Source organism: Phoca vitulina, unplaced genomic scaffold (genome assembly GCF_004348235.1).
Source record: "Phoca vitulina isolate PV1807 unplaced genomic scaffold, GSC_HSeal_1.0 scaffold53, whole genome shotgun sequence".
Classification (NCBI taxonomy): domain Eukaryota; kingdom Metazoa; phylum Chordata; class Mammalia; order Carnivora; family Phocidae; genus Phoca; species Phoca vitulina.
The window spans coordinates 10,795,496-10,817,976 of record NW_022589756.1 but is presented as its reverse complement, the minus strand read 5'-3'; the positions used below and the strand labels follow the sequence as shown (position 1 = coordinate 10,817,976).

Genomic DNA, 22,481 nt, shown 5'->3' with positions numbered 1-22,481 from the left:
GGGTAGGGCTGGGGAGCTGCGGGCGCCGTGCGATTGGGGGGCTCGCCCGGAAGTGACGCCAACTACCCGGAAGCGGAGGGGGTTCCCTGGCCCACTCCCCCCTCGTTCGTTTGCTCCCCCGCTTCCTCCCCGCCCCCCTTCCTCTCCATTCGTTTCCCCCCCTCCCCGTTCCCTGCCTTCTTCCCCCCCCCCACCCGTCCCTCCCCCCCCAACCTCCGGAGCTGGGAAGAGAGTCAAGATGGCGGCGAAATCCGATGGCGGTGGCGTGGGGGTGGGCTTCGCCCAGCTGCACAACCTGGACGAGGCGGTGGGCAGCGGCGGCGAGGAGGACGGGGAGCCCGGGGGAGGCGGCTGCGGCGGCGGCGGCGACGGCAGCGAGCCCGGCGAGAGCAGCTCGCTGCACATATGCCACTGCTGCAACACCTCCTCGTGCTACTGGGGCTGCCGCTCCGCCTGCCTGCGCTCGCTCCTGGGCAGGAAGCCGCGCCGCAGCGCCGCCGCCGCCGCCGCCGACGGGGGGGACCAGCCGCTGCAGCCGCCCGCGGCCGCCGGCGCAGACCACGACCACCCGACGCCTGCCACTCGGCCGGAACCGCCGCCGCCGCAGGTGGAGCGGCCGTGGCTCGACTGCCTGTGGATCGTGCTGGCGCTGCTGGTCTTCTTCGGGGACGTGGGCACCGACCTGTGGCTGGCCCTCGACTACTACCGCAAGGGGGACTACGTCTTCTTCGGGCTGACCCTCTTCTTCGTGCTGGTGCCGTCGCTGCTGGTGCAGAGCCTGAGCTTCCGCTGGTTCGTGCAGGACTACACGGGCGGCGGGCTGGGCGCCGTGGAGGGGCTCAGCAGCCGGGGCCCCCCCATGATGGGGGCCGGCTACGGTTACGGCGCGGCCCGCGGCGGCCCGGGCGTGGGGGGCACGGCCACGCCGGGGGCGCAGCGCCTGTGCCGCCTCTCCGTGTGGATCTGGCAGTCGGTCATCCACCTGCTGCAGATGGGGCAGGTGTGGAGGTAAGAGCACTGCGGGGGTGGGGGCGGGGGCCTGGGCAGCCGGCCCTGCGGAGGGCCCCGCGGGCGAGGCCAGAGCCCTCCGAGCGCGTTTCGGCCTCGAGGTGCCTCGCAGTTGGGCTCCTCGGACGGGTCTGGCCCGGGGTCTTGAAGGAGGGGTTTGCCGCGCACTTCCCCTGGCGTCTCAAAAAGACCATCGTTTTGATCTGGATTCCTGGCCACGCCTTTTGGCCCTGGGAGGCCCCAGTCCCGCTGTTTGTCTGTCTTCTTCCCGTTCGCACTTACCCGGGACCCTGCCTCATCCTTTCCTTTCCTTTCCTCACATCTCTGTAGACCTTTGTATTCCCGTTGTCCCTTTCCCCTGTATCCCAAGGTAACCAGCCGTTAGCGCTTTTTATCTGCACCCCAGCTCGTCTCCTGGGGGGAACCTTCCTTCTTCCAGCCGGTTTTGCACTCGGTTTTGTCCCCCGGTGAGACATCTTCCCCTCTTCCCCCGTCTTCTCTCCGCAGTGGCCTGTGTGGGGCCCTGCCTCTCCTTTTAGCACTCCTTTATTCCACGCCCCCCACCCCCCCTTTCTGCAATCCCATCCCCTGCAAATGACTCCAAACCGCTGCCCTCCTTGAAGGGAAAACGACTTTTTTTTTTCTTTTCTTTTTTTTTTTTGTTGGATTAGACGTGCCCTTTTCTTGGTGACAGGTAAAATTGTGTAGTATCTGGTGGGTGTAAGCGTTTGTTTTTAACTCTCATCTCCAGAAAGTCAATTAGCCACCTGGACACCTATTCTGGAGGAACATTGTTTTCGGTAGCCAGGCCAGTGCGTAGGTGATTTATGTTTACACAAGCCCAAGCTTGGCCCTGCGGCCCTTTTCTCTTGTAAATTTCCCCTGTGCCTGGTGAGTCCCTCAAAAACCACTTGCATATGTTCTTTTGGCTACTGACCTTAACTGGCTAAGCTAAGGAAGTGATCCCGTTAAAATCTTGGTAAATCTGTGCCCTCCAACTTAAATCAGCTTGAGTGTATTCTGGAAACTGAGTTTGTAGGTAAACATTGCAAGAGAAACAAATCTTAACTGAAGATAAATTACACAGAGCTCTTCAGGTACATTGCTTCTGTGAGAAGACATTTTGCCTAGACTGCCCAGAGTTCTGCACCTAGTAGGAGATTTTAGTTCTCTGTATTTCAGTTAACCGAGATATACTTAGGTTAACTGAGGTAAAAGTATCATTGCCTTTTGAATTGTTTGTCCAGATCTCTCTTCACAGTTTTAAATAAAAACGTTTCAGAAAGCAGGGGGTTGAATTAAGTCAAATCGTGAGAGTGAATGCAAGAACTTTGTCCTATAGAATTTATAGGCAAATTAAGGATGGGGGAATGAGTGAGTGGTTCCTGATTTTCCTGGTACTCCCAGGCTTGTTTATTGGTCTTCCTAGATTGAACCAAGCAGCTTTTTTTTCCCCCTAGCTGTATTTGTCTGCAAATAATTGGTTTCCTGCTGATAAGTTTATAACAAGGGGGTAGGGGGATAAAATAGGAAAAAAAAAGACTGATTAACTTTTGGTAATTGTGAGTGTAGCTTGGGGTCAAGTAAAATTTTGAAACATGTTTTGAATTTGAAATCTTAAATCTAAAAACATCCCTTAACACCCAAATCCATATTGAATCAAAGGTAGTGTGTTTGATATTGGGGATACTTTTTTTGATTTCTTGCAGGTTGATAAGATGCAAAAGAATGAAGGGGGAGAGGGACAAGAAGAATGGGGAAGAGAAGGATTTTGAAATACTAGTAAAATTTAACAGCATATATTTAGTAACTACATTTCTTCTAAACAAGCTAAAGTCTCTCTCTCCCTGTCTTCCGACTCCTAAGTGTAGGCAGTCAGAATCTTGGTGCCAGGTTAAAGTTCCTGAGAGAATTTTTTCTAATGTAATCCATCCTAGATATTTATTAGCAGTAAGCTTTTTGGACGTAATGAAATGGAGTTCAGTTTCACAAATTTTGTAGGCAGAACAATTCCCCCCCCCCCCCCCCCCGCTGACCTCAATTGTATTTGGGCAAAGTAAGAAGTCCAGATTTTGGAACAAACTGAAAAGTACATTTTAAGTGTAAATTTAGGTTTTATAGTTGTTTAAAATAGGGTAGTGTATTTCTTTCCCAGATACTCATTGAACTTTCAAGATTTGTAGTGGCATACAAATATATTTTAAAAAGATGCCTGTGATTTTACTATGTTTAAATTTTTTTTCAAGATTAGAATATATGTCTAAATATTTCATAAAGTTTTGAAAGTATAAAGTATTCAAAGGTATGTGAATTCAGTTAAGTTATTCCAACATAGCTATACTTCAACAGAAATACTTGCTAAAGAAGGAATTATTTATTTCAGTTTTTTTCAGAAAGCTGGTTTTGCTTGAAATATTCCAGGAGCAGGGTCTGCTCTTTACTACCTGCTAGGCATGTGGCTTACATGCAGATCATTCATATGAAGTGCTTTAGAGAAAGATTTTTATCTTTGTTTTTGTTTGAATTTCTTGGCAAACAGTTATTTATCAGTGTGTATAACTGTACATCATCTCAGTTTTTACTGCAGATTTTTTGGGGTTACAGTTGTTCCCTTAATTATATTTGCTACGTAAATTTTGCTGTTTCATGTGGTCATGTGAAAGAAAGGTTAAGGCCTAGGAATTATATCACTGATTTGGGCCACATTTCTAAGAAAAGATACTGGGAAAGTTGTATTTTGTTAAAACTGATTCCACTAAACCACAAATACCTGTCTCTTCACATGCCCTTTTTTTTTTTTAACGTAAAGTTTCTGACTCTTGCTTGGACAAGTCGCAGTGCTCATTTAAGAGAATTTAGTTTTCTTTGATAGCAAGGTGGTAAACTTCTCTGTGTGATGCTTTACCTGTCAAGATGAGCATATTTGATAGCTGTTTCACCAAATGAGTTTACAGAATATAAGAAAATATTTTTGGCTAGGCCAGAATTGGAGCATGGAAGAATAGTTGTCTATAGGATGATTTGGTTTCATGACCCTCCTTTTGCACAGTATTAGTGTGTGATTAAGGTCTATTTAATGCATGCTTTACCCTCACTAATTACTTAGCTGTAGCTTACGGTGTAGCTTTATATGCTCTATTTTTCAGGTGCTTTTCCCAGGGATAGAAGGTATATGAGTCACTCATAACAGGAATATGAGTCACACTGGGCTTCAGTTTAGTGAAAGTGTTGTTATTAGAAAGTGTGATCATTTTCTTGGAGGGTTAGACCTTAGAAACAGTTTGATTTAGTTTGCATATTTGCACTGTTAAGTTTTTCCCTTCAGTGTATTGGCCTTTCTTTGCTTCTGTGCTGCCTTCAGAGGGTGGTGAGTGTGTTGGCACTTCTCTGCAGTCGTGAAACAACAGTTCTTTGACCGAAATTTCATCTCATGTCATGATCTCCCAGCCAGATCATTAATCTCTTTTATTTATTTTTATGAGTGTGTTTACACCCTTCTATTTCACAAAGTAAAAGAGGAATTTATGTAAAATCTTAACAGTATTAGCTGTTTTTAAAGTGAACATCAGCCACCCTTTCTCTTGGGAGATGTGGGGTGGAGGGTTGCCTTCAAGGGAGAAGAAAGCAAAAGGCGTTTCACATATCATAATGGCCCCATCAAATCTATGAACAGTCAAAAACTTTGTTTTTTCCAATTTTTTATTTTCTTCAAGATTTATTTATTTATTTGTTTGGGGGGGGATGGGAAGGGAGGGAGCACCAGGAGGGGCAGAGGGAGAGGGAGAGAGAAACTTTAGTAAACTCACTGAGCATGGAGCCCTACACAGGGCCCGATCTCACAACCCTGAGATCATGACTTGAGCCAAAACCAGGAGTCAGATGGTTAAATGACTGTGCCACCCAGCCCCTCCCCCCCCCCCTCAATTTTTTCTGCTTTAAGAATGGCATAATGTAGAGACAGAGCTCTGTGAATCAGCAGCAAATGTTGCTAGGCTGGTGAAGATGCTTTATCATTACTCCTTCTTCACACCCCCCCCCCCCCATATATAGGAATACTAGACATATTAAGGGCTGAATCTTTTGGAATAGTGGTTCTTAACTTTGGCTGAGAATAGACCTACTATAGCTTTCAAAAAGAAAAAGAACATACTGAAGGTCCCAGGGTGGGACCCACGCAAGCTTATTTTTAGAAGCTCCACAGGTGATTACATGGGCAGCCAGGCTTGAGGAACACTTTTAGAATTGTTTCAGTTCATACCATTTGGAGATTGTTGTTGGATTTGTGTTCTTATGATCGAACAATTGGGAATGGAATGATGTACTATTAAGGTTGGTTCCTGGACACACTGTAACAAAAAAGACTTACCTTGGAAACATGAGTGTCTGAAACAGTATTTGGAGCTGTTGCAAGTGTATGTACTTGTGATACTTTTGTTTTTTTTCTTGAGCTGAGTATGGATCTTACTCTAAAAGGATTCCTAAATTGAAAGCAGTCTTCAGTAAATGTAGCACACTTCTTTACCTGTGTGTGATCCACGTAGTACTTTATGATTATGTTGCATGTAAAGGGTATATTAATTTTAATTTTGAAATGATTCTCAAGTAGGCTTGAGGTAAACATAACTGGGCTTACAAGAGATGTTGGACTAAGTGATCTATAGTGTTCTTCTAGCTCTAAGATTTTGTGATTTAGGAATGGAAATGTTAAGTAAGCAAATTTCATTCGTATGGGGCCAGAGTACCAGTCACAGTGAGATGAAGATTGTATACATGTATTTGTGTGCGTGTGTGTGTGTGTGTGTGTAGGTGGCTTTATATATCTGCTTATTACTAGATGGCGTCTCAGTATTTTAAAAATAAATTTTTTTTAATTTTATCTATAAGTTTAATGGCATTCTGGTTCAAAAGAAAGTGGGATTTTTTTGAGGGTAAACTTAAGAAAAATTGATCTGAGAAAGGTAAATGTTTTTGTGTAATCAGAAAAATCTTGTTGAAAATGTTGAGACTTACCAGAAAAAATCAGAAAAGGGATGTGCTATAAAGGGTCAATAATTAGAACAATGTGTGGCTGGCAGAGGAATTAGGCACATAGATAGTGAAGCAGAATAAAGACTGAAGTAAATAAACAGGTTTGTGGGAATTAAGCAGATAGATAATAAAGCATTTCTAATCCATGAATGGAAAAGGGGTTATTTAACAAATGATACTGGGGCAAACGACTACCCACATGGGGGAAGAATTGATCTCTACGTTATATAAACAACACTTCTAAAAGAATTAAAGATGTAAACAGAAGATATTAAACCTAAAGGAAAATGTAGGATAATAATTTTATAATTTTGCAGTGGGCAAGCCCCTTTGATTCCATCAAAGAAAAAAAAAAGGACAGCTATAACAGCGTAAAGTTGTCTCATCTAGTCCTCCTTACCCCTTCCCACGACCTGAAAAATCATAGAAATACACGATGAGGGGAGGAGTTGTATATTTAGATAAAGAACCACTTCCTAAAGGAGAGTGACTATGAAGAGAGCCATCTCTGAAGAGTATTTCTCATTTTTGACAGATTAGAAAAAGTAATACTTGACATTTATGGTGAGTTTTCAAGGGAAGGTGATGAAAAAAATGGCATGCTTTGAGTAACATTACAGCTAGTGAATGAAGGATAGGATTTCCAGAATGATCCAGAAACAAAGCATCAGACTGTGTATGACAGAAGTCTAGCATTCTGGAAATCTGGTAGGCACATGTCAGAAGTTACAAGCAGTTCATTTCTGTCTTTTAACATTATTTGCTTTGATTTTGCAAACTTTATCTAAAGGTAGGCTTATGTAACTGATAAATTCTGGGCTATTGCAAACTGTGTCTTACATGTCGTTGCCATTTTCACCCTGAGCTGGTTGCTTTACAGTGTTCTCTGCAAACAAGTTTATGGCTAACACTTACTCCCCATGATGTTCTATTTACCTATTTCTTCTAGTTAGAATTCTATTTACCTATTTTCTTCTAGTTAGAATTCTGGATTTCTTATTTGTCTTGAAAAGTTAAAATTTAAAAAAAGTCATGAACATATAGCCTCATTTTAAAAAGTTCAGTGACTTTTGACATTTGGTTAAAGACAACCCACTATTGTTATTGGAGATTTTTTTTTTTTAAAGGACAAGACATACATAGCATGGTATAAAGGGAACACTGGAGTTAAGAAATCATAGTTTATCATTCTGCAAGTTACAAAAAAAATGTTTGGCCTTAATTTTCTCATATTTATCAAATGAGGAGTTGAAGGTAGTGATCTTTAAGGTCCCTTCAATTTTGAAAAGTTTATTATGCTATAGATATTAGCACTCTGAAGTTTTAAAGAAAAAATTTCATGCTCTAGTTAGAACAAATAAAATATTTAAAAATGTATAGATTTCCCAGGAACTGCTTTAAAATTTTACCATGTGTTATTTTGATGTACTAAACACATTCTCATTATTTTCAATAACTTTGCTACCTGTAGAGGTATTTTATATCTTTCTGTAGTTAATGTTAAAATTTATCGAAGTTTAGACTTTCTGAGAAATGTGTTGTGCTGGTTTATTTGCTGATTTTGTGACTTTACAATTTCAGCTAAAATTAGTCTTTTTAAAATGTCCATGAATTGCTTAATTTCTTTACTGGGGAGGAACCTCAAAATCACCATCTGCAATTTATTATTTGGTATGTATTCTCTAACTTCGAAAAACTAGTGTTTGTAAATTTTTTTTTTTTTAATGATAGCTTCCATGTCAGTTGTGAGCTGTTTTAGGAAATAATTCTAAGTGAATCTTGTTTTTGTTTTTCTTAGATTAAGGTATAGGTACTTTTTTGGTTCCAGATGTATTTCTTTCTTTCTTTCTTTTTTTTTTAATTTTTATTATTTTTTTTTTTTTAAAGATTTTATTTATTTGACAGAGAGAGACACAGCGAGAGAGGGAACACAAGCACGGGGAGTGGCAGAGGGAGAAGCAGGCTTCCCGCGGAGCAGGGAGCCTGATGCGGGGCTCGATCCCAGGACCCTGGGATCATGACCTGAGCCGAAGGCAGACGCTTAACGACTGAGCCACCCAGGTGCCCCATCTTTCTTTTTTTTTTTTTTTAAAGATTTTTATTTATTTATTTAATTGACAGAGAGAGAGACAGCAAGAGAGGGAATACAAGCAGGGTGACTGGGAGAGGGAGAAGCAGGCTTCCCGCTGAGCAGGGAGCCCGATGCGGGGCTCAATCCCAGGACCCTGGGATCATGACCTGAGCCGAAGGCAGTCGCTTAACCGACTGAGCCACCCAGGCACCCCCCGGATGTATTTTTGGGTTTTGCTTGGAGGTCTCACTGAATATTGTTACAATGACATTGATACATTTCTACTTAAGATTCAACTTTAGATTTTTCTTTATGTCTAAGGTGGGTAGATGTTGGTATATTACATTATTTAGCACATCTTAAAACAAACCATTATATCCTAAGGTATTTTGCATATTGCTAACAAAGTTTCTTATATATCACTTTTATTTTGAAATACCAGTTTTTAAAATAACTTTTTAATCAAAGAATAATTGACATATAGTGTTTCATTAATTTCAGGTATACAACAGAATAATTTGATATCTCTGCTGTACATTACATTTCTGGGTCACATGTATTTATAACTGGAAGATTGTGCGCTTAATCCCCTTCACCTATATTATCCATCTCTGTTCTCTGTATCTGAGCCTTTTTCTTTTGTTTTTTAGATTCCACATATATAAGTGAAATCATTGACTTACTTCCTTAGCATAATATCTTAAGGTCCATCCATGTTGTCACAAATGGCAAGATTTCATTTTTTATGGCTGGGTAATACACCACATCTTGTCTATCCATTCATCTATTGATGGATACTTAGGTTGCTTCCATATCTTGGCTATTGTAAATAATCCTCTAATGAACGTAGGGATGTATATGTCTTTTCAAGATGTTTTTGTTTTGTAGTGTTTTTGTTTTCTTTGGGTGCATACCTAGAACTAGAAGTGCTGGATTACATGATAGTTGTTTTTATTTTTATTTTTTTTGTTTTTAATTCTTTGGGGAACCTCTATACTGTTTTCCACAGTAGCTGCACCAATTTACATTCTTACCAACAGTGCATGAGGGTTCCCTTTTCTCCACATCCTCACCAACACTTGTTTTTTCTTGTCTTTTTGATAATAACCATTCTAACAGGCGTGAGGTGATACCTCATTGTGGTTTTAATTTGCATTTCCCTGATGATTAATGAAATTGCTCATCTTTTCCTGTGCCTGTTGGCCATCTGTGTGTCTTTGGAAAAATGTCTATTCAGGGCCTCTATTTTTTAATTGGAGTGTTTGTTTATTTATCTTTTTTAATCTTAAGTTGTAGGAGTTCTTTATATATTTTAGATGTTAGCCCCTTATTGACTATATCATTTGTGACTATCTTCTCTCATTGCCTTTTCATTTTGTTGGTGGTTTCCATTGCTATGTAAAAGCCTTTTAGTTTGATGTAGTCCTCTTTGTACAAAAGCTTTTTAGTTTGTTGTAATCAAAACTTTTGAGTGCAATATTTTGGGTTGTTTTTTTTTTTTTTTTTTTTTTTTAAAGATTTTATTTATTTATTTGAGAGAGAGAGAATGAGAGAGAACACATGAGAGGGGGGAGGGTCAGAGGGAGAAGCAGACTCCCTGCCGAGCAGGGAGCCCGATGCGGGACTCGATCCAGGGACTCCAGGATCATGACCTGAGCCGAAGGCAGTCGCTTAACCAACTGAGCCACCCAGGCGCCCTGTTTTTTTTTTTTTTAATTGTGAGGATGCCATTTCTGTTTTATTTTGGTTATCAATTTATAGAGCATGGACTATATGCTCATTACCCACTTCTAGGAAGAAATTGGAATATTCAGTTCACAGAAAGATAAGCAAGTTTTTTTTACAGCACTCCTGGAAGGGAAGTAGAGTTGATTATTATTGTTTACCTTGGGGAGATGCTCTCAAGGAATCATAGGCACATGAAATAGAAACCTTCTCTTTTAACCATTATGCCCCCTTCTCAGTCCATCTTAAATATACTGGGCACATGAAGAAAGATGGCAAAGGTGAGGAAGATACCGAATCCATGGCTTGAGAAGCCTGCCAATAAAATAGAGCTGGCAGGGAATTAACCCAAGCCCTTCCAGACAGCAGACACACTCTACTTTGTTCTTCAACTGTGTTTCTTAGAGTGGTCAGAGAATATCTTGTATTTTAGGATAGGCCCAGGGCTAGTTAAAATGCAGATTTGTGGCTTACTACACTACATGCTTAAGGAATTAGAGTCTTAGGGAGTTGGGCCAGGGAATGTGTATTTTTTCTTGTCTTCATTATGGAAACTTTAAAGCATACAGAGAAATAGAAAGGATAGTATATTGAACACCTGTTACCATCTACCTGGTTTCAGTAACTAACATAGATATCTTTGTCAGCGTGTGTTTGTGTATGTAACATATTATGAGATTGCACCTCTCTATACTTCAAATACTAAATAATTAGAATAATTTTACATAGCTGTAATACCATTATGCCATCTAAGAAAATTAACAATAATTCAGTAATTATTTCGTAATGTTATAAAATCATGTAATAGCTCCTTCATATTCACATTTGCCTATTTGTCCCCAAAACAATTTCTTTTATAGGTTTTCTCCCCTCCAAACAGGGATTTAATAAAAATTCACACATTGCTTTTGTTTCTGTGACTCTAGAACAATTCTCTTAATTTTTTTTTTCCCCCCTCATGACATTGACTTTTGCAGAGTCTAGGCCAGTTCTCGTATGTTCTGTATTTTGGATTGCTTAATTGTTTTTTCCAAGTGTCGTCTGACATACGTGTTGTCTGGTAAACTTGAAGGTGCGTCTAGGTGCTTGGTTTTATTTAGGCTACGTATTTTCGCCCCAAATACTGCTTCCTACTTCTTATTTGCATTATATCAGTAGGCACATGTTCCTGGTTTGTCGCACTATTAGTGATGCTAAGTTTTATCTTCTGGTTAAGATCCCGACTGCCAGATTTTTCTGTATAAAGGTACATTTTCCCCTTTGCAATCAGTAATTCGTGGGGTAATAGTTTGGCAAGGTGTCAGTGTTCTGTTTCCTAGCAACCTTTTACCTACTAGCAGTAGCCATTGAAAATCCTTGCATGTTATCAATTATGAAATTGTTGGTGTGAGGTGGGATTTGTATTTTAAACCAGCTCCCTAGTAATTCTTACCGTCTTTATTTTTATTTATTTATTTTTTAAAAGATTTTATTTATTTATTTGAGAGAGAGAGTGACAGCAAGAACACCAGCAGGGGAAGGGACAGAGGGAGAAGCAGACTCCTCGCTGAATAGGGAGCCTGCCATCACGGGGCTCCATCCCAGGACTCCGAGATCATGACCTGAGCTGAAGTTAGATGCTTAATCCACTGAGCCATCCAGGCAACCCTCTTATCTTCTTTAAAGTTTGAGAGCCATTGCTCTAGTGGAATCAGTACTTGAGAGTAAAAAAACAAAAATCTGTCCTGAAGAAGTTAGTATGAATCTGGGCCCTGATGGGTTTTCAATGGGTTTTCAGTAGACAGAGTTTAAGCATCATGCTAGTTTTGGAGGAACAAAATTAAAGCATGTCCTGTGTGTTTCTCATATATAGTAGCAATCAGTTGAGGTAAGGATTAACAGAGGTATGTATAAACTATTACTATGTATGACTAAAATTAATGGAGGGTGGAGGAGTGGTATAGAAATTACTAAGGAGGAAAGGAAACTCTATTGAAAATTCTGTTTTTACAAATACTGTCTCATTTAAATTTTAATGAATTTTTGGCCCATTTTACAGATGAAGAAATGGGTTTAGAGAGGTTAATCTGATATTACTGGTAACTAACTGGAGAAAGGTTTTGAAGGCAGATCTCACTGATGACAAAAATATGTGCAGTTTTCTTCATCAGACTTCTCTTGTAATGATCAGAAGTCTGTTCTCACTAATTACTTTGCTTTACTTTGGGACTTTGCTGTTTGGCTTATTGAAAGTGGAGAAATGATATTCTTGAACCACTGGGGCCTCTTGATGTAAAGCTAAGGTCCTCTGAGACCTCTGATTTCTAGTCTAATGTATTAAACTCTGCAGAGAATGGGGTAGGCAGGTAGTTGATTGTAACTGCTAATGTGATTCGAGCAGCTGAGTAGTACCATTAGGTCTGTATCCTTAGGAAATTATTTTCCGTACTTCCCCCTAATCTCTTTCTCAGGGAAGATGCACCTTCCATCCCTGTGATTTCCACATTACAGAAAGGACTATGTAGGGTTGGCCACACCCTCTTGGCCCCTCTTTATCCTTGTGGGTCCCACCTAATGCTGCACCTGTATGTTGGTTCTTTGGTGACCTGTTGGTCACCGAGAGCAGCAGCTCTTAAGATCCCTAAGATTATAAAGCAGTTGTTTCCAAACTTTGGATGTGCATTGGAATCACCTGGGAGTTGGATATCTGAGTACCACCATTACAGATTATGATCCAGTAGGTCTAGGAGGGCCTTGGAATCTATATTTTAAAAGCCCTTGTGTTAAACGTTTCTCCAGCAGTGTACAGAGATGAGAACCACAGTTGTATAGGCTGCTTTTTACCAATATTTGCAGTGGTAGTTTGCAAGGAGAAGAGTTTCTGTTAGAATTGCTTGGGAAGCTTGTTATAAACTTAAGCACCGGGCATACTAGAACTAGAGGGGTAGAATGTATAAAGGAAGCTGTGATGATGATTTTAATGATCACATCAGTATTTAAACAGTCTCTGATTGGACCTTACTCTTAGTTGGAATGGGTTGGTAAAAGTGTGTATTAATCAAATAGTAGCTGGATTTGCCATATGTCATGGCATATGGATTGCCATATACTAAAGATGTAGAATATTGTAAATATATTTAACTTTAAAACTGTACGGCATATAATTGAATATTCCTTTGATTCAGAAGCTTCGTTGGAGGTTTGAAGTCTTCTGGATCATTATTAACGTGAATTACCACTGCTGGTGTTTCAGAAGTGACAGGTGAGAGTGGTGTTGGGGAGATTGATATCCAGTCCAGAGTGAATTTCATGTCTCAAATTCTCAGAAATGTTCTATTTGTTGAAATCAGTGCCAAGGATAGGATTCCTAAAAAGAAACTGGTGAACGAAGGGTAGAAGTGACCTAAAAGGTATTAAATGGGTGTCATTCTAGACAGGAATGAAGGAAGCAGAGAAGAAAAATGACTTAACTACATTTTGCTTGATAGATTTGTGGGCAGAGGGTGGATAACTAGGGGAGGGGCTAGGAAGGGGTCCTGTAGTGTTTTACTCTGTCACCCCATGTTGGTAGGATATCAATCAGTACAGTGGACAGGACACCTAAATCTGCACATACCTAAATAACATCCCTTCAGGCTCCATCTAGGAATGCACCGTGGCAGTGGTGAGAAAACTCAGGCTCCTTGTAACTGGGAAGTTTGGGGTCAGAAGTCCTAGGGGAGGCAATGGCTGATAGAGATGGGACACAGAGTATATGGGCAAGCACGGTGTAGACCGGACTAGATCCTCTGATTTTGGATCAAAATGAGCAAAACTCCCAAATCTGTCATTTTACTTGGTTGGAGTTGTTGCAAGTTGGAGTAGTCAACTAAATAGTAGTCAACTAAATAGTAGTTCTAAAGAGCCTTGTCTATGTAGGATGCTGCCATTTTGCCTTCTTTAAGGCAGTTTTCATCAAAGTTGACTCTGAAAGAGAAGATTATGCCTTCTAAAAAGGAAATTATATTTTCAAAATCTTAGCAATTTCATATGGTTTCGCTTAGACCTAGTAGGTGATGGTGTACCTTTGGATTGGAAGAAAAGAGAAGCTATCTAAAGGATTTATTACTCTGTTTGCAGATTAAACGAAAGTTGTGAAAACAAAGCTGAAGTTAAAAGCAATTATATTGTAAATTTGGAAAAATAGAGAGTTGGAATGTATTTATAGCATTTGTGGACTGTATTTGTGGTTTTCCCTGTTAGGGCCCACAGAATTTTTAGGTAGTTTTTTAAATGTAGCAGTCTGGGACTAAATGAGATGGTATTTGTCAGGCATGTTAAAGGATTTCGAATGGGGGTGCCATGAAGTTGGATTGTGTCATTTTGCCTGTTTGCTTGGCATGTGCAGTTCACTTTCTCAATTAGTGATATGCTCATATCTAATGTAATGTGATATATACGTTCCTGAGAAACCTCTCATTCTGCAAAAATTCACACACTAAAACTAACAACTGTGGAGAAAATAGGATTAAGGCTAGACTACTTAAAACTATGGAACTTTGTAACCAGAGCACTAACAAAAACAGTGACAGTCCAGATAAAAAACACCAGCACAGTAGTATGGGTGACATTTGTACTCCGCACCAAGATGATTCTCAGCCTTATTTTATCCTGGGACATGTTTTTCTTGGATATGTAGATTTCTTGTAGTTACTGGCTTCTACTGGAGGCCAGTTTCACCATAATTAAAGCTATGATGTAAGGTGTAACCTTCATGTGTGTTCACCGTATCACAAGGTGTAGTGGTAAGCATGGTGGGTACTGAAGCCGCTAAAGCAACCACCAGTTTGTTCCAAAGGAAGGTAAGACTTTGGGAAGAGTCTCACCAGTTTTCTTAAAAGTCTTCATTTTGTTTTTTCTTCCACGTTTTTCTCATTATTTGTGAAAAATCTTGCCCTTGATAGCTTCAAAACATTAACCTGCTGGGAAAAATCACTCATGAACCAACACTACTTTCCCATTACACTGTTGTCATTCCCATTTTGCCAGGCAAGTGTGACGGAATCCATGTTACAGAAGCATGCATTTTGCCATAACTGACATATTTTTGAATCTGACGGTGTCAAGATGCAGCTCTTGAAAATACCAAGGTTCTACTGTTTTGGAAATTTCTAGTTTTGAAGATACCAGTGTTTCAAGGTTAAGTGAAATTTATTACCCTTCTCATGCTTTGTTGGCCCTTACATACAATAAAGAAGTGAAGAGGGGCTATTTTAATCCCTTTTGAAATTTCTGCTTCTGTAATATAGTCATTGGATGGAATCTGGTAATGTCTCAATGCTGCATCATTTGAACTACACATGTGGAGCAGGAATGGTTTTAAATTTTGGTTCATTTGAGATGTGGTTATAGTGGGCTCTTAAATTAAAATTCATCAGAGCATTCAGTAAACAGAAAAGGGAGCAACAGAGGCCAGTTGTCAAGGAAAAGACTGATGGCTAGAGTAAATAGACGGCTTTCCACAGTATAAACATGCCGTTTTCATAGAGTTGTTTGTTTTTTTTTTTAAAGGATGATTGGGAGAATTTCCAAATTAAGTAGAAGTGAGTTAAATGTGAAAGGCAGCAAATATACAACATTTATGTTAGTGACTGTTACAGCTTGTTTCCTCAGTAACTGTAGTAACAAAAATTTCAGTGGCTGAACACAGCAGAGATGTATTGTCTCCTGTGGGTGGTCCTGACTGATAGTGGCTTTGACATCCTTTAGGGACTCAACCCTCTCAGCATTCAGCCAGTGAAAGAAAAGAGGATATGGAGAAAGCATAATTCCTTCCCAGAAGTTCTACCTTGAAGTGACACACAGCACTTGTGCTGACAGTCCATTGTGAAGAACTAGCCCTGAGACTGTAACCAGATCAGGGGAGGCTGGGAAATGTAGTCCTGCCCAAGCAACAGCTTTGTACCCCAGAAGAAGCAGCTTACATTTGGGTGCACAGCCTCAGAAAGAAAGAATTTTATGCTTAAACCAGGTATCCTTCAGATTAATGGTGTGTGTGTGTGTGTGTGTGTGTGTGTGTGTGTGTGTGTGATGTAAATTACTGTTGATTAAAGTATAGAAGAGATAATTTCTTTTTAGAACTTTGATTTATGTTTTAATTCAATATTTTAGGATTCGTGAGCCATATCAGGCCTCTGTCTCATTGTACCCTTTAAAAATGTAAAAACTATCCTTAGCCTGAGGGTCATATAGAAACAGGCCAACTCAGTTGGTCAGGTAAAATAAGTAACTATTTAAATTAATCTTTAAAAATAACTAAGTTCAGACATTTTAAGTGTGATCCATACTAAATACACTAAATTGAAATATAATGAAATAATACGACCAGAGTTTTAAATAATGTTTTTTCAGGTGAAATTTAATTGAGGCAAAAATCGCCCTCATAAACTAAATAAAAAATGTTGTGGCCCTATATCTAACCCTTGTCAGTGTTTCAAGTTTTAAAAAATAGTTCATCTGTATGGGGATTAACATAACATAATAAAATTAAAAAAATGTAACATAAAAAAATAAAAATGTAATTTAAAAAAAAATAGTTCATCTGATTTAGGACAGTTTGGGGTCTTGATACGTGAGCACAGCTGATATAACTTGAAAAAAGCCATTTCCCGCCAATTTGGGGACCTTTTTGGGGCACTGTTCCCCCATAAGTACCCCTGAAAGTCACTTGTCTTTCATCTATTAATTGTAGAGACCTAAATATATGTGTAAAATTCATACTTAATTTGGAATTTTATGTTAAGCCTTTATATTACTAAAATTCTAGATTCTGTTTGTTAACCACTGGGGATGGATTAAAATTATCTAAAAATTCCTTACAAAGTTGTTGAGGCATCTAAATATGATTCAGTGTAAAACTCAAACTAAAATGTTTTCATTGAAGCATGTCGCTATGTGTTATAAGTTCTTATTGAAAGCCATAAAATATTTTAAAGATAGAACCCATTACTCTAGTATTGAAGGTTTAACAGTCATCTGTTTTAAGATACTTACTCTGTTAATTCCAAATATTATTTAGGTTACATTTTCTGGTGTTCTTTCTTTTTTTTAAAGATTTATTTATTTGAGAGAGAGAGAGAGCGAGCAGGGGGAAGGGCAAAAGAGACGATCCAAATCCACGCTGAGTGCGGAGCCCGATGCAGGGGATCCCAGGACCCTGAGATCATGACCTGAGGCAAAATCAGTAGTCGTCCTCTTAACTGACTGAGCCACCCAGAAGCCCCTCTGGTATTCCGCTTTTAAAAATTAGGTTATTAAAACATTAAAACAAAATAATAAATATGTGTTTTATTTAGAGGCTATTTAATAAAGTTCCTCTACATAATATCACCACTTGTTGAGACTGTATGAGGAGTCTAGATGAAGTTCCATGTTTTTTCTACAAAGTCAGCATCTGTGACCTGTATGGCTAATAAGTAATTAATATCTTCTCAGACTATTATACTTGAGTGATAAAATTGCAAATTAGAATTAGAATAAAAACTATACACTAAAACCTTTAACATAAGCTATATGGTGTTATAGGTCAACTGCACATTATGTGAGATAAAACTTTTGTCCCGTTGACCTTATTAATATAATATTAATACTTTCAGTATATTTATTTATATTATCTGGAGTTGATTTAGTCTTCCTCCCACTATTCCATCTATTGTAGCCAGGTGATATGACCCAGAGTACAAACAAACCAGACTCCCCAATATTGTATAAAAGCCACTGGGTGAACCTTTCTGAGCTTAATCAAAATTGGTACTGTTACATCCATGCATTCCAGAATGTAATACTGCTGCAGATATTATAATGCTTACACTGTGTTTAAAAGCTTATTCATAAGCCTTTTCAGTTTTTAATTCATAAATTCACTTTTGGGTGGACTCTGCAAAATTATACGTAGTGGCATTATAGTAATGGTAACACAGATCTTAGGGAACTCTTGTCAAGGCCAAATAAACAATGAATTGTTTAACCTCACATAATACTCTTGATTGACACAGATACAATCTTGAATAATAATTTTTTAAAAATTGAGCAAATAACGCCTCACCACCCCCATTAGAACAGCTACAGTAAAAAACAAAACAAAAAAAACAAAAACAAAACCAATAAAAACAACAACAACCCAAAAGACAAGTATTGGTGAGGATGTGGAGAAACTGGGACCCTTGTGTGCTGTTGGGAATGTAAAATAGTGCAACTGTATGGAAAACAGTATGGTGATTCCTCAGAAAATTAAATGTAGATTTATATGTGATCGAGCAATTCCGTTTCTGATTATATACCCAAAAGAACTGAAAACAGGAACTTGAAGAGATATTTATACACCTGTGTTCATAGCAGCATTATTTATAATAGCCAAAAGATGGAAGCAGTCCCAGTGTCCCCATATGGATAGACTGGATAAACAAAATGTAGCATGTACATAGAATATTACTCAGCCTGACAAACGAAGGAAATTCTGACACATGCTACAACATGGATGAACCTTGAGGACATTTATATCCTAAGTGATATAAGCCAGGAGCAAAAGGACAGACACTGTCTGATTCCACTTCTGTGAGGTACCTAAAATAGTACAGTTCATAGAGACAGAATGTAGAGTGGTGGTTGCCAGGGGCTGGTGGGGAGGGAGGAATAGGAGATTAGGTACAGTTTCAGTTTGAGAAGATGAAGAGAGTTCTGTGGATGGATGCTGGTGGTGGTTGCCCAGCACCATGAATATATTTCATACCACTGTACACTTAAAAATGGGTAAGATGGTAAATTTTATGTTAAGTATATTTTACCGCAGTTAAAAAAAAAATCAACAAGCCCTTCACATATTTTCACTTCTTACTAGGCTTACAACTTAAAACATACAAACAAATGAATAAACGAACAAAATCTTTCTCTTCCTTGCCCAGGACTGTTGCTGGTTTAAAAAACAAAAGCAGTACTAATACTGTCGTCCTGGCCAACCCATTCAGCTTATGGCATACCTCTTATTAGTCTTTTAGCCAGACTGTCCAGCTGGCGACTGTTCTCACTTGTGTTACCTAAAAATATTTAAAAACTGGTCACTTCCGTAGCACGGTGTGATCATCGTTAGGTAAAAAGTTAGTCCTGGTGTTATCTTCCACAATGACACCTGTAGTGTCAGATTTAAAAAAGAGTATCCCAGTGTTATTATTATATCTGAAATTACTCCAGTAGAAAATGGATAGTATTTTAAATCAAAAGAGTGTTCTTCCAACTTCTCCCTCCTATGGCATGACCTGTGGTCATGAGGCTCAGCACTGCCTAATGAGGGCCGAGGGAGCCAGTAGAGCCTGGGCCTTCAGAGCGTGCCTTCTGGAGCCAGAGTGAAGGGTCTCAGGCTTGCCTCAGACCAGTTGTTAATTTGGGCAAATTATTTAACTTAACCTCTCTGTTTCTGACTTCCTTCATAGGTAAAATACTGCTTATTTTGGGTACAAAGATCAGGAACAGCTTTATGGAGGAGGAGATTATTACTACCTTATGTGGTTGTTTGAGAATTAGTAGTTAATATATGTGAAATCTGAGAATAGCACTTGAAACATAATAAGTGCTCACTATGTAAGTGTTTGATATTAACAGCTTTTTCCACCTGGCCCAGAGTATTGAGGATGGTACTTGGCATTGATAAGGTTCTACCTGGCCAAATTTTCCTCCTTTATCCAGCCCTCTTTCTATACATATCTAAGTACCTTGCTTAGGTGTTCAAAGTAAATTCTCCAAAGATGTAATAATGCTAAAGCAGTTATAAATATGTATGTGTTAAACGCCCATTCTTATTGTAAATGAAACCAAGGAGAAAACTATAGTCACTTTGTAATTTATTTACCTTTGATAAATGCTGGTATAAAAATTGGGTTATGTATATTCAAGAATAAAATTAGGCAGGCATGTCTTCTGATATAAAGGTCAAAAACATCTAACACCAAAAAATCTAAACATGAGCTTTTTTAAAGAAAAAATGTAGCATCTGGCTGGCTCAGTCACTGGAGCATGTGACTCTTGATCTTGGGGTTGTAGGTTCAAGCCCCACGCTGGGTGTAGAGATTACTTAAAAATAAAGTCTTAAAAAAGAAAAAAAGAAAAAATGTTACTGCAATATATTATCATGCATGTATAAACTTTTGATGGAAAAAGAGCTCACCATCCTTTAGTTGATAAGGAGAATATTGGGTATAAATGGTTTAACTATGCAACAACCCTTTAAAATCCTCTCAGCAAGGAAGGATGTTAACCACCCATTTTACAACCTTTCCAAACAACATTATTGACAGATCTTAATTCTCTGAACCTGCTGCTGCTGGATCAAAGACCTTCAATGGTCCCTCTTCATTCACAGAACATACCCCAAACTTTTAAATAGTGTCTTGGAGTCTTTTCAGTTGTCACAGCTGGAGAGTGCCGCCTCCATCTAGGGGGTTGAAGCAAGGGATGCTACTAAACATTCTGCAGTGCACAGGACAGTTCTTTGCAACAAAGAATTCTGTATGCAAGTCTAAAACATAGAGTGCCAATGTTGAGAAACCCCCACCTAGTCAGCCCTTTGTATTGTTCTGTTCAAGTTCTAACAATTTTTTTATTACCTCTTTTAATTGTTACTTCTTCCATGAAAATGGGTCCAGGTCTGTCCATTCAAATAATCACTCTTGACTGTGAACTTTGTTAGGGAAAGTACTTTTGGTACTTAGAATTTTAATTTTTTTTATCTTATTTATAATTTGTTCTTCTCTCCCTTACTCCTTGAAGAGTAGGTTCTATGTCTGATTCATACTCATTTTTGGTGAAGAAATGTGTATATAGTAGGGTGTGCTACTTGTTTGAAAGAATGAATAAACATGGCATTAAAGCATTGCGTGGTGTTGACACAGGGCAACTAAGCCACATGCAACTGAATGATAGATACTGAGTACATCAGAAGATGGGCGTAAAGGGGAGTCTGAACATGCAGCCTGAGTCGGGCTTCAGTGAGGGGTAGGATTTCAACACCAGGTGATGCAAATATAAGTCTAAATACACGGACGCACACACACACACGAAATATTTTCATTCTGATGCTGCCAACTTGGGTTTGCTTGTGACAGTTCCCCAGGGTCTGGTTGGCTCAGGTGGTGGTTTGAATCGCTTGCCTTTGAAATCTTAAATGAACCCTAGTGGCTTATTTTTTTTTTTTTTTTTTTTTTTATTATTCATGAAAGTCAGAGAGAGAGAGAGAGGTGGCTTATTTTAATCTGTTTTCTGTATTTGGTGGCTAAAGTCTAGGTGTCCAGTAGGAATTAGTAAGTTAATAATCAGTTACTTGTTTTTTATAAAGGAGGCATCTGTCAACTTGTAGTCCTGTCAACCTTGGTTGGGTTTTCTCCAGCTAGATGCCTGTTCTTTGGGCTACTGGACTCCTGTGGGCTCAGACAGAACCAAGGCTACTCAGAAAATGGAGAATTAAATAAGGAAGTGTTCATCTATACTTCAGCAATTGTCTTTTAAGGGCCTTGTCTCAATTTGATTTATAGCCCAAATTACAGTAAAACTAGAAGTTTTCTATTTGATCCAAGCTCTTCTCTCATTTCTTTCTTTCTTTTTTTTTTTTTTTAACCTTTCAGATGTTTGTACTTAAAAATTCATTTTGGGGCACCTGGGTGGCTCAGTCGTTAAGCATCTGCCTTCGGCTCAGGTCGTGATCTCAGTGTCCTGGGATGGAGCCCCATGTCGGGCTCCCTGCTCAGTGGGGAGCCTGTTTCTCCCTCTCCCTCTGCAGCTGCCTCTGCTGTTCCCCTGCTTGTGTGCATGCTCTCTCTCTCTCTCTCTCTCTCTGTCAAGTAAATAAATAAAATCGTTTAAAAAAAAATTCAGGTTTTTTTTGTTTTGTTTTTGTTTTTGTTTTTTCTTTAGTGATATCTTTGTGGTTGGGAAATTTTGTATCCTTTTTTCCTCCCCCAAGTTTAATGTATATGTACTAAAAGTTTCTTTTCGTTTGTACTCTTTCATAACTGCCTCATGACCAAATGAAGTCACAGAAGTAAGACTACTGAATGAAGTAATCCATTTTTAATGCATTAATTTTTTTGGCCCATTTGTAATTTTCCAAGGTTCATAATATTATTCTTGAGGTTGCTGCAGGTCATTCCCAGAGCTGATAAACTTTCAAAAGATTATACCAGAGTAGACTGGTTCATTGTTGAACATGTGAAATTATTGATTTGACCAGAATACATCTTTGTGGCCTGTTTTCAGTCATTTTGCCAGTAATAGTGTCAATTCTTAGGACAGTTTCCTGCTGCTGCTTGTTGGTTGGAACATCTGGCTTCCACCCAGCCTCTGTGGCCTAGTACCCTGCCGTCTGTGCTGTACCCGGATCTCTTGCCTCTGTTATAAAACGAAGATTGATGGGGTCGGTTCTGTGTAGCTCACAGTGCAGAAGGACCGCAGACTTCAGGCTTTCTGTGTTAGAGAGGCTGGAATACACGTTAGACCATTGTTTTAGTTTCTTCCTAAAGCTGCTGTGACAAAGTATCACAAACTGGGTGGCTGAAAACAACAGGAATTTATTCTCTCACCTTTCTGGAGACAAGTCTGAAACCAAGGTGTCAGAGGGGCCAATCCTCCTGAGACTGGCTGGAATGGG

The 22,481-nt window shown here is 39.3% G+C and overlaps 1 protein-coding gene across 1 annotated transcript in view; it reads left to right on the top strand.

The window, feature by feature from the left end:
* The first annotated feature begins 207 nt into the window (after positions 1-207).
* The window catches only part of XKR6 (XK related 6), a 310,755-nt gene continuing 288,481 nt past the window's right edge, over positions 208-22,481 (top strand). The window contains exon 1 of the mRNA XM_032388992.1: positions 208-1,008. Coding sequence (XP_032244883.1) covers positions 239-1,008 — 770 coding nt within the window. The 5' untranslated portion in view covers positions 208-238. The remainder of the gene's footprint in view (positions 1,009-22,481) is intronic.